Here is a 13,433-nt window from a genome sequence, read left to right as displayed (position 1 = left end):
AGGAGGGTAGGGAAGGAGGAAGGAAAGAGAGAAGGAAGGAAAGACAAAAGGGAAAGAAGGAGACAGAGAAGAAGGGGGAAGGAAGGGGAAAGGAAGGAAGGATGAAAGGGAAGGAAGAAGGGAGGGAGGGAGAAAGAGAGAGGTAAGGAAGTGAGGGAGGGAGGGAAGGAGGAAGGAAAGAGAGAAGGAAGGAAAGACAAAAGGGAAAGAAGGAAGGAGACAAAGTAGGAGGGAGAAGGAAGGGGAAAGGAAGGAAGGATGAAAGGGTGGAAGGGAAGGAAGAAGGGAGAGAGGGAGAAAGAGAGAGGTAAGGAAGTGAGGGAGGGAGGGAAGGAGGAAGGAAAGAGAGAAGGAAGGAAAGACAAAAGGGAAAGAAGGAAGGAGACAGGGTAGGAGGGAGAAGGAAAGGAAAAGGAGGTAAGGATGAAAGGGTGGAAGGGAAGGAAGAAGGGAGAGAGGGAGAAAGAGAGAGATAAGGAAGTGAGGGAGGGAGGGAAGGAGGAAGGAAGGAAAGAGAGAAGGAAGGAAAGAGAAAAGGGAAAGAACGAAGGAGACAGGGTAGGAGGGAGAAGGAAGAGGAAAGGAAGGAAGGATGAAAGGGAAGGAAGAAGGGAGGGACGGAGGGAGAAAGAGAGAGGTAAGGAAGTGAGGGAGGGAGGGAAGGAGGAAGGAAAGAGAGAAGGAAGGAAAGGCAAAAGGGAAAGAAGGAAGGAGACAGAGTAGGAGGGAGAAGGAAGGGAAAAGGAAGTAAGGATGAAAGGGTGGAAGGGAAGGAAGAAGGGAGAGAGGGAGAAAGAGAGAGATAAGGAAGTGAGGGAGGGAGGGAAGGAGGAAGGAAAGAGAGAAGGAAGGAAGGATGGGATGGTGAGAGAGAGGCGGGCCTGAGAAAAGAGCCCAAGGGACCGCATCCGGCCCACCGGTCTGGGTTTCTTGGCTCGTCTGTCAAATTTTAAAACACAATGCATCAATTTTTTTTGATGCATTGTGTTTTAAAATTTGACAGACGAGCCAAGCTAGTGGCAGATGAATGGGGTGTTTGTGTGAAGCAATTGAAAAAAAAAGAGGAGGGAAAGCTTGGAGGGAGAGGAGGAGGAAACGGTGGAGCCTCTCAATATGCTTTGTGGAGCTCCAAGGGCTGCGCGGAGCACACTCTAAAAACCACTGCTGTAGAATGAATGCAGATTGATATCACTTTAACTGCCAGTGGTCAATGCTAAGGAATCATGCAAGGTGTGGTTTTGCCTTTTCCGCTGGTGCCTCTCCAAACTACAACTCCCATGAGTCCATGGCATTGAGCCATGGCGGTGAAAGTAGACTCAAACTGCATTCATCCTACAGTGCAGACGCATCCCTTGAGTCTCGTCAGCTGTCCTCCATTGAGATATTCAAAGGTACTCACTACCAAGAAAGGGTGCCATAAGGTTTTCTTGCCTCGACACCGTTGACGGCAAACCGGCCACGACACAGACGATGCCATCGAAGAAACTCGAATGAGGAGCGACTGCAAGGATTGGTGCCTCTTTGGGACTGGCGACTTTGCCCTTCACTTTGACCCAGAAGCCCATCACGATGAAAAGGACATGGCCAAGAAAGGTGAGGGCGGAATAGGAGAGTTTCCTTGGCACAGAAAAGAAAGAAACCAAACAAATACAATTACGCTCACTCCCAACAAGACCAGAAGGCATCTCACATCTCTGCATATTTCAGTGTAATGATGGTAAGATATGAGGGGCATTCATTAAAGATTTCCCCTGACCCACTTCTCTTTATCACAGGATGCTGAAACTGCACATGGGTAATGATATAAGTCTCTATAGGTTATGTGCCAATTTACAACTCAGAACTGATAACATTTTTGATTTTACATGTGCTGAAGTGGTGTGAAGTTTGATAATGGACCCAGTGGAAAACAGAGCAGTACTCAAGTTCCTTTACTCGAAAGGCTGCACACCAAAGGAGAGGTTCGATGAGATGAAATAAGTTTATGGTGATGATTCCCCATTGTATGATGTAGTCAAGAATTGGAATCGTCAATTCAAATGTGGTTGCATTTTGGTGCAAACAGCTCTAATTCCAAGGCAACCCCACTCTGCTATTGATGAACATGCCATCCAGCAAATGGAGGTCGCCATTTTGGAAAATCACCACATAACCATTCACCACCTAGCCCAAAATATCAAGATTAGTTTGGGGTGTGTGGAAAAAATTGTCCAAGACTATCTTCACATCCACATAATATCTGCTCACTGGGTCCCCCAGCTGCTCACACCTTTCCAGAAGCAAGAATGAGTGAATGCTCTCAGGCTCTATTGACAATGATGTGCCATGAAAACCAGGAGGAGTTTTTCAATAGACTGATCACACAGGATGAAAGCTGGGTCCATCACTATGATCCTGAGACTAAAGTCCAGTTGATGCAATGGAAGCATCATGACTCGCCACCTGCAAAGAAGGCATCTTCCCAAATCTCAGCAGGCAAGGTCATGCTCACAGTATTTTGGGACTAGCACAGAGTAATATTGATGGATTTTCTAGCAAAGGGTACCATGATCACTGGGGAATACTATGCTTCACTGCTGCGGAAATTGCGGGAGGCCATCAAAACCAAGTGATGTGGCATGCTCACCAAAGTTGTCTGCCTTCTGCAAGACAATGCACCAGTTCACCACTCACATTTATTTATTTAGGGCATTTATATCCTGTCCTATCTCAACTGCCACAGAGGGACTCAGGGCGGCTAACAACTGGCACAGCACAGTGCCCACAACAAGAAAAAGCATAAATATACATCTATATAAATAAAAATGTAATTTTTGTGGGATTAACATAACTCAAAAACCACTGGATGAATTGACATGAAATGTAGACACGATACCCCTAACAGACCAATGAGTGACCATCACTCATAACCCCCCCCCCCCCCAAAAAAAACAAACAGTGGAAAGGACTTAAAAAACCCCAATAGCTAAATGACGAAAAACTAAATGACAATACAGAAAAAAGGGAAGGAAGAGGGAAGGAAGAGGGAAGGAAGGGGAGAAAGAGAGAGAGAGAGAAAGATAGATGCATGGAAGTGAAGAGTGAAGAAAGAAAGGAAAGAAGTAGAGAAGGAAGAAAAAAGAAAGAGGAAGGAAAAAAGGGGGAGGAAAGAAGGAGGTAGAGAAGGAAGGAAGGAAGGAAGGAAGGAAGGAGAGAAGGAAAGAAGAAAGGAAGGAAAGAGGGAGTGAAGGAAGGAGGGAAAAAAGGAGAGAAAGGGGGAGGGAAGGTTGGCCCCAGCAACGCATGGCATACTATTATAATAAAAACCATATAAAAACATTGAAACACACCCACCCACAACACCACATTGCTCAAATGGAAGCATGCTCCTGTGGCTTTGAAATTCTTCCATATCCCTCTTATTCACCCGATCTTGCACCATCAGACGTCAACCTCTTTCCAACAATGAAGTTATTTTTGAAAGGCAAACATTTTTCAGATGATGAGACTCTGATTTCCAAAATCAAAATGTGGCTTTTGGAACAACCTATTGACTTCTACAAGCAAGGTGTGTACAGTTGCTTAGAAAGGAGGGAGAAGTGTGTGTCCCAAGGTGGCACATATGGAGAGAAGGACTCATAACTGAGCCAAGTTTCATTGCTCTCAGTCCATAGGAAGTGGGTCAGGGGAAATCTTTCATGAATGCCTCCCACAGCTTTTGTTGAGCAATGCAATCTTTGACAATGGTCACTATATGTTGGAAATGGTTTGAAGGCACCCAACAACAAGACAATGATGCTCTAAGAGCCCATAGGATGCTACTGAGGCAGCTGAAATGGATTCATGACATTACGGCTGTGTAGTGTGGATGAATCTGATGTCATGGGGATGGGAACATGGCATTTTTGAGCAAACCTAGAACAGCGTTTCTCAACCTGGGGGTCGGGACCCCTGGAGAGGTTGCAAGGGGGGTGTCAGAGGGGTCTCCAAAGACCATCAGAAAACACAGTATGTTCTGTTGATCATGTGGGTTCTGTGTGGGAAGTTTGGCCCAATTCTATCATTGGTAGGGTTCAGAATGCTCTTTGGTTGTAGGTGAACTATAAATCCCAGGGACTAGAGCTCCCAAATGACAAGGTCTATTTTCCCCAAACTCTACCAGTGTTCACATTTGGGCATATTGAGTATTCATGCCAAGTTTGGTCCAGATCCATCATTGTTTGAATCCACAGTGCTCTCTGGATGTAGGTGAACTACAACTCCAAAACTCAAGGTCAATGCCCACCAAACCCTTCCAGTATTTTGTGTTGGTCATGGGAGTTCTGTGTGCCAAGTTTGGTTTAATTCTATCATTGGTGGAGTTCACAATGCTCTTTGATTGTACATGAACTATAAATCCCAGCAAATACAACTCCCAAATGACAAAATCAATCCTCCCCCCAACCCCACCAGTATTCAAATTTGGTCTTATTGGGTATTTTCGCCAAATTTGAATACTGGTGGGGTTGCGGGGGGGGGGGGGGTTGATTTTGTCATTTGGGAGCTGTAGTTGCTGGGATTTCCAATGACTGAAAACACATCCTGCATATCAGATATTTACATTACGATTCACAATAGTAGCAAAATTACAGTTCTGAAGTAGCAATGAAAGTAATTTTATGGTTGGGGGTGACCACAACATGAGGAACTGTATGAAGGGGTCATGACATTAGGGAGGTTGAGAAACACTGACCTAGAAGGTCAGATCAGGAATCCAGGAAGGCTGGGAATATTAAATGAGAAATCAGTTACATGAAGGCACGCTGTTACCTTTTCCATCCCTGAAGTGGCATCGTCCCCTTCTCTGGGGCGCCAAAAGTTGCCAGCAATGCAAAGGGCCAAGCCATTAGCAAAGTGAGCAACATGCCGATGACTCGCAATGGGACCAGGATAAGGCCAAAGAGGATAGCCTAAGAGGAAAGAAAGAGACAATGTCAACAAGTCACCCGATTTAATGTCATGTTTCAAGAGCAAATGTCATGGGAATAAGGACTACATGTTCTTTTCATTCGTGGCTCTTATCTTTCAGTCTTCAAGGTTTTGGAGTTCATTTCTCAGAAGCCTCACCCAATTGGGGATTTTGGAATTTAAAGTCCAAAAATATCTGAAAGATGAGAACCATCTTATTTTCCTTTAAATAGTCTTTTTTGGCTTTTCTATTAATACATATACTTAGAGAACCATCTTCTTAACCATTTAGCAATCTCATGCTTTTCCAAATCTTTCCAATTCGACATTGACAATCCTAATTAGTCCTCTGCCATCCCATTTTCTCAACTGCTTTCAAAATGTCCCAGTTTCTCTCTCCTTGATCCATTTTCCTCCTTTGTCCTCAGTGTCAATCACAACTTAGAAATGACATGGTGGAACATAAAAACAATGTCGGCTAGTGCTAATAGGAATTATTGGGTGCATCTACCTTGTGGAATTAGTGCTGCTTGACGCCAATTTAACTGCCATAGCTCAAAGCTGTGGCATCATGAGAATTGGGGTTTCACAAGGTCCTTAGCCTTCCCTGCCAAATATTGACAGTGGCACACCCAACTACAAATCCCAGCATTCCACAGCATTCAGGCATAGTAGTTGCAGTAATTCTACAGTGTAGAGCCAGCCAAAATACAACTATAAGTGGATAGCCAAAGCTTCCTTACCATTGATACTAGATATTACATTCCTAATTAACAGAAGTCCCATCTACACTGCTATATAAAATCCATATTATCCGCTTTGAATTATATGATAGACTCATTTAATTCATTTTAAAAATAATCTGGATTATCTGATTTAATAATCTGGATTATATGGCAGTGTAGATCCATCCTGAACCTCTGCTTTGTTTTATTACATGAGGCTGTTTTTTTGGGGGGGTGAGGGTGGGGTGGGACCTGTTATGCAAAATGAGACTGAATACTGGCAATGCAAGAAGAAGACTGAACAATCTACAACAGTGTTTCTCAACCTGGGGGTCGGGACCCCGGGGGGGGGGGGGGGTCGCAAAGGGGTGTCAGAGGGGTCACCAAAGACCATCAGGAAACACAGTATTTTCTGTTGGTCATGGGGGATCTGTGTGGGAAGTTTGGCCCAATTCTATCATTGGTGGGGTTCAGAACACTCCTTGGTTGTAGGTGAACTATAAATCCCAGCAAGTACAACTCCCAAATGTCAAAGTCTATTTTCCCCAAACCCCATCAGTGTTCACATTGGGGCATATTGAGTATCCGTGCCAAGTTTGGTCCAGATCCATCATTGTTTGAGCCCACAGTGCTCTCTAGATGTAGGCAAACTACAACTCCCAAACTCAAGGTCAATGCCCACCAAACCCTTCCAGTATTTTCTGTTGATCATGGGAGTTCTCTGTGCCAACTTTGGTTCAATTCCATTGTTGGTGGGGTTCGGAACGCTCTTTGTTTACATGTTAACTATATATCCCAGCAACTACAACTCCCAAATGACAAAATCAATCCCCCCGCCAACCCCACCAGAATTCAAATTTGGGCATACCGGGTGCTTGTGCCTAATTTGCTCCAGTGAATGAAAATATATCCTGCAGATCATTATTTACACGGCGATTCATAATGTTAGGGTTCTGGTTGGGGGTCACCACAACATGAGTATTAAGGGGTCACGGCATTAGGAAGGTTGAGAACCAGTTATCTACAACCAAACAATTAAAGTAGTCCCAGGAGAAGTTAGTGACTGGATTATAGCTCCCCAAATCCCTCAATGAGCAATGTCAATAATTCAGTTGGTTGGAACATGCCGGGAGCTATAGTAGAAAACAGTCTTCTCAATTGTGCTTCCTGAGCCCTTCTCAAAGCTACAAGAGAGACAACAAAGCGTGGCTGCTAAATCCACGTAAAGAAGCAGCCGTGAACATTTCTTGGAAAGCTGAGGAGAAACTGCCAAACTATCAAAGTGGTGCCGAAGGGCATGATCACACAGAGGTGAGGCAAGCTGGGACTCTACTTAGACACCAGATCACATAATACACCAATTAGTAATATCCGAGGTGTAACTTCATTTGAATCATTCCTTTTGTTGTATGCCTTGAACTATTTATGATTTATGACGACTCCAAGGCAAACCTATCAGGAGGTTTTCATGGAAAGATTTTTTTTCAGAAAGGGATTGCCTCTCACCTGAGGCTGAGAGAATGTGACATGCCCTAGGTCACCCAATGGATTTCCATGGATGAGGGGAAATTCAAACCTTGGCTCACAGTCTAATGCTTTTTTTCTCGTGTGAGAGAATTGGCCGTCTGCAAGGACGTTGCTCAGGGGATGTTTTGATGTTTTACTATCCTTGTGGGAGGCTTCTCTCATGTCCCTGCAAGGGGAGCTGGAGCTGACAAAGGGAGCTCATCCGTGCTCTCCCCAGATTTGAACCTATGACCTGTCGATTTTCAGTCCTGCTCACACAAGGGATTAACCCACTGAGCCACCGAGGGCTCCTAGTCTCCATAACACTGCCTTTGTAACCGGCAACTAAAGCTTCATATCTCCAAAAATGACGCTCCTCATTCTGATGTGCATGGAACGAAAAAAACTCACTGGGGAAGTTGCAAAATATCCTTCCTTTATGGTTTGTAAACACAAAATCCAGTGGTTACCCAGAAAACAAGCTTCAAACACAGTAGGAAAACAGAGTCTCTACAGATGTGAAAGGATGGAGGTAGACCACCACCTTGAGGTCTCCTCTCCCAGTAAGCAATCTGCATTTCCTCTCGGCACAAAACTCAAATTTTTGGTAGCACCGCTTTGCAAAGTTCAGTGAGAGGAAGCCACAGACTTTTGGAACAGGAACGGCAACTTCCTTCTTTGCTTGACCTGTGTTCTGCCTTTCGTCAACATGTTTTTGGAGCAAGTCTGGACTTCTCCTGCGGCAAGGACAATTGTAGCCCCAGGCTATGTTCCATCTACAAAAGTATGCAAATTGAGCCCGGACGGATTCATGCACCTCTTTGCAGCATCTCAACCACCAGTTCCCTACAGTCTCCCAATCTTTAATTTGTTTTACATTAGCAATTCTGGCATATTTTACTTTAGGACTATCTAGAAATCCTCGAAAGGCATGCAAATATGAGAAAATATACTCTCCTGACCCAACAAACACCAAAGAACCCTGTACTATCCAAATATATCTCAATTTCCCCACCAGTCCTCTTAAAAAAAGGATTCCTGTTGCTATTTTGAAGGGGATTGTAGGGGAAAATTTAGATATTTTAGATTGAGTGTTTTTCCTTGCCAATAATTTTTGTTGTCTTAACCACACTTTGATACTGCTTAGAATCATATAATCATAGAGTTGGATGAGACCTCGTGTGCCATTCAGTTTAACTCCCTGCCAAGAAGCAGGAAAATCACCTTCAAAGCACCCTCGGCAGATGGCCATTCAGCCTCTGTTTAAAAGCCTCCAAAGAAGGAGCCTCCATTACACTCCAAGGCAGAGAGTTCCATTGCTGAACAGCTCTCCTTACAGTCAGGAAGTTCTTCCTAATGTTCAGGTGAAATCTCCTTTCCTATAGTTTGAAGCCATTGTTCCATTGTGTCTAGGCTGCAGAAAACAAGCTTATTCATTTATTTACTATATTAATATACCATCCCTCTCAGTCCACAGGTGACTTGGGGCGGTTCACAATTGGTGCCAAGACCATAAAATACAATTTAAATACAATAAAAACAATTGGATAATAAAATCATAACAAAATTAATAAAAACATGAACATTAGGGTCTCCTATTAAAAACATTGTCCAATCACATCGTTCAAGCTTACTCCCTCCTCCCTATGACTTCCCCTCACATATTGATCCATGGCTCTCATCATGTCTCCTTTCAGCCTTCTCTTCTGCAGGGCAGCTCTTTAAGCTGCTCCTCATAGGGCTTGTTCTCCAGACCCTTGATCATTTTAGTGCCCTCCTCTGGACGCATTCCAGCTTGTCAACATCTCCCTTCAATTGTGGTGCCCAGAATTGGACACAATATTCCAGGTGTGGTCTAACCAAAGCAGAATAGAGGGGTAGCATGACTTCCCTGGATCTACACACTAGACTCCTATTGATGCAGGCCAAAATCCCATTGGCCTTTTTTGCCGCTGCATGACATTGTTGGCTCATGTTGGCTCATGTTTAACTTGTCGTCCATGAGGACTCCAAGATCTTTTTCACATGTATTGCTATCAAGACATGCGTCCCCCATTCTGTATCTTTGCATTTCATTTTTTCTTCCTAAGTGGAGTATCTTGCATTTGTTCCTGTTGAACTTAATTTTGTTAGTTTTGGCCAATCATCTTTCTAATCCGTTAAGATAGTTTTGAATCCTGCTCCTGTCCTCTGGAGTATTGGCTATCCATCCCAATTTGGTGTCATCTGCAAACTTGATGGTCTTGCCTCCTAACCCTTCATCTAAATCAGGGGTCCTCAAACTAAGGCCCGGAGGCCGGATGCGGCACTCCAAGGTCATTTACCTGGCCCTCGCTCAGGGTCAACATAAGACTGTAACGACTTGAAAGTACACAACAACAACAAAAAAAACAATCCTATCTCATCAGCCAAAAACAGACCCACACTTCCCATTGAAATACTAATAAATTTATATTTGTTAAAATTGTTCTTCATTTTAGTTATTGTATTGTTTAAATAAAGCCTGACTGCTCACTGGAGGGAAGGAGACTAGAGACAAAGTTGAAGTACTTGGGCCACATCATGAGGAGACAGCAAAGCCTAGAGAAGACAATGATGCTGTGGAAAGTGGAAGGCAAAAGGAAGAGGGGCCGACCAAGGGCAAGATGGATGGATGGATGGCATCCTTGAAGTGACTGGACTGACCTTGAAGGAGCTGGGGGTGGTGACGGCCGACAGGGAGCTCTGGCGTGGGCTGGTCCATGAGGTCACAAAGAGTCGGAGACGACTGAATGAATGAACAACAACATTGTTTTAAAGCTGTTTTTGCACTACAAATAAGATATGTGAAGTGTGCATAGGAATTCATTCATGTTTTTTTTCAAATTATAATCTGGCCCTCCAACAATTTGAGGGACTGTGACCTGGCCCTCTGTTTAAAAAGTTTGAGAACCCCTGATCTAAATCATGAATAAAGATGTTGAACAGGACTGGCCCAGGATGGAACCCTGCTTATGACACTCTGCTCGTCACTTCTTTCCAGGATGAAGAGAAAGCCTTGGGGAGAATCACCCTTTGGGTTCATTCACTTAACCAATTCCAGATCCACCTAACCGTAGTTTTGCCTAACCCACATTTGACTAGTTTGTTTGCTAGAGGGACCTTGTCAAAGAAAGGCCTTCCTGAAATCCAGATACGCTCCATCCACGGCATTCGCCACATCTACCCAGCTTGTAACTCTATCGAAAAAAGAGATCAGATTACTCTGGCACAATTTGTATTTGATAAATCCGTGTTGACTATTAGCAATGACCGCATTCCTTTCTAACGACCTCATCACACTAGAAAATGAATCCACTATAAATCCGGTTGCAGCCACCTGCAGTATTCTGGCATTTGTAGTTTAGGGAGGAGCCTTTAACAGCCCCACTAAAGTTCAAACCCCAGAATTCTGCAGCAGGAAGCAAGTGTTTGCAGTGTTTGCAAATCACTTCCTTAATGATCTTTTCCAGAATCTTGCATGGTATTGATGTGAGGCTAACCGGAAGGTAATTGTTTGGGTCGTCCTTTTTTTCCCTTCTTGAAGGACCTCAATTGCCCTCCTCCAATTTTTTGAAACTTGATTATCCATGTCCAGGCTTTCATTTGTGAAACATTGGAAGGTATGTCTTTTTTTTACCTGGGAGTTGCAACCAATAGTGAAAGGACCAAGGCAGTAACATCTCCGGCCCATCCAGTTTGGGTATCAGCCAGCATGCCAACAACTTAAATCAAGTAATAGTTTTGTACAATTTACAGTAGTGGTTCTCAACCTTCCTAATGCCGCGACCCCTTAATACAATTCCTCATGTTGTGGTGACCCCCAACCATAATCCTAACATTATGAATCGCCATGTAAATAATGATCTGCAGGATGTATTTTCATTCACTGGAGCAAATTTGGCACAAATACCCGGTATGCCCAAATTTGAATACTGGTGGGGTTGGTGGGGGGATTGATTTTTTCATTTGGGAGTTGTAGTTGCTGGGATTTATAGTTAACATGTAAACAAAGAGCATTCTGAACCTCACCAACAGTGGAATTGAACCAAAGTTGGCACAGAGAACTCCCATGATCAAGAGAAAATACTGGAAGGGTTTGGTGGGCATTGACCTTGAGTTTGGAGCTGTAGCTCGCTTACATCCAGAGAGCACTGTGGGCTCAAACAATGATGGATCTGGACCAAACTTGGCACGGATACTCAGTATGCCCAAATGTGAACACTGATGGGGTTTGGAGAAAATAGACTTTGACATTTGGGAGTTGTAGGTACTGGGATTTATAGTTCACCTACAATCAAGGAGCATTCTGAACCCTACCAATGATAGAATTGGGCCAAACTTCCCACACAGAACCCCCATGACCAACAGAAAATACTGTGTTTTCTGATGGTCTTTGGCAACCCCTCTGACACCCCTTCGAGACCTCCCCCCAAGGGTTCCGACGCCCAGGTTGAGAAACACTGATCTACAGAGACACTCGCTGGAACACCTCAGCAAGTGAGAGTCCAAAAGTGGCAGGCTAAAACCCAAAACCTCAAGCAATGGCTGATACCAAATGAGAGACTCCCCCCTGGGCACACAGAAAACTGGGAGACTTGGAAGGCGCTGAACAGACTGCGCTCTGGCACCACGAGATGCAGAGCCAACCTTCAGAAATGGGGCCACAAAGTGGAATCCACGACACGCGAGTGTGGAGAAGAGCAAACCACTGACCACCTGCTGCAATGCAACATGAGCTCTGCTACATGCACAAGGGAGGACCATCTTGCGGCAACACCAGAGGCACTCCAAGTGGCCAGATACTGGTCAAAGGACATTTAATAAAATGGCAAGTTTGCAAACTTTGTGCTTTATTTGTTTGTTTTTTAATGCAGTACAACCGTTTGGTTTTCTCCTGACATGATAAATAAAAATAAATAAATACCTGGAAGTTTTGTCCTTTTAAAAAGTTAGTTAAGACTAATTATTTTCTCCCAAATGTGTGTGTTTGTGTGTGTGTGTGTGTGTGTATGTATGTATGTATGTGTGTGTATATATATATATTCAAAGAATGATATACAGTTTCTAAGGATTTCAGAGTAGGGCAGAACCGGAAATGCCCAACTGGGAACAATAAATATAGATTTGCCTCCTTGGAGCAGCAGGTTATACTTGCTCCGTGAAAAAATATAGTATGCTTGGAGCCATAGAAGTAACGCAAGACTATTAGGTTTGGCTAAAAGCCAAAGGCTGCTTTTTTTAATAATCAGGAAACACTGCTAGTGGAACCACTCCGTACCAGGAACAGCCGTAACAGCCGCATGAATACAAATACATTCCCTGTGGTTGTAATATGTTGTTCTCTTTCGTATAAAAGATCATTTTAATCGAGAAAAACACAAAAGTTAAGTACACAGCACAACAAAAACATATTTTTGAGCCTAGGACTTCTCCTAGAGCAGTGTATCTCAATCTTCCTAGTGCTGCGACCCCTTAACCCAGTTCCTCATGTTGTGGTGACCCCCAACATTATATTCATTGCTACTTTATAACTGTAATTTGGCAAATGTTATGTATTGTAATTGTAAATATTCAACAAGCAGAATGTATTTTCATTCACTGGACCAAACTGGGCATAAATACCCAGTACATGGGGTTGCTGGGATTGATTTTGTCACTTGAGAGTTGTAGTTGCTGGGATTTATAGTTCACCTACAATTAATGAGCATTCTGAACTCTATCAACGATAGAATTGAACCAACCTTGGCACAAATGACCTACAGAAAATACTGGAAGGGTTTGGTGGGTATTGACCTTGAGTTGGGAGTTTTAGTTCACCAACCTCCAGAGAGCACTGTGGGCTCAAAACATTGATGGATCCGGACCAAATATTGGCACAAATACTCAATATGCCCAAATGTGAACAGTGGTGGAATTTGGGGAAAATAGAGCTTGACATTTGGGAGTTGTAGTTGCTGGGATTTATAGTTCACCTACAATCACAGAGCATTCTGAACCCCACCAATGAGAAAACTGGGCTAAGCTTCCCACGCAGAATCCCCACAACCAACAGAAAAATACTGTGTTTTCTGATGGTCTTTGGCGACCCCTCTGACACCCCCTTGCGACCCCCCCAAGGGTCCCAACCCCCAGGTTGAGAAATGCTGTCCTAGAGTTATTTGGGGTGCTAGATTCACAAAAATGCCTTGGATAGACTGCATCAGCTCCAGTTTCTTAAATATGGTTATGATGATTTTCTACAAGATGCAAATTGGT

The 13,433-nt window shown here is 43.7% G+C and overlaps 1 protein-coding gene across 1 annotated transcript in view; it reads right to left on the bottom strand.

The window, feature by feature from the left end:
* LPCAT2 (lysophosphatidylcholine acyltransferase 2) overlaps positions 1–13,433 on the bottom strand; it is a 58,526-nt gene that overhangs the window by 31,800 nt on the left and 13,293 nt on the right. The window contains exons 2-3 of the mRNA XM_067471120.1: positions 4,789–4,928; positions 1,400–1,617 (exon numbers count right to left, since the gene is read on the bottom strand). Coding sequence (XP_067327221.1) covers positions 1,400–1,617; positions 4,789–4,928 — 358 coding nt within the window. The remainder of the gene's footprint in view (positions 1–1,399; positions 1,618–4,788; positions 4,929–13,433) is intronic.

Source organism: Anolis sagrei, chromosome 8 (genome assembly GCF_037176765.1).
Source record: "Anolis sagrei isolate rAnoSag1 chromosome 8, rAnoSag1.mat, whole genome shotgun sequence".
Taxonomy (NCBI): Eukaryota; Metazoa; Chordata; class Lepidosauria; order Squamata; family Dactyloidae; genus Anolis; species Anolis sagrei.
Note: the sequence above shows the minus strand (reverse complement) of the source record. Positions and strands in the feature narration are given on the sequence as shown.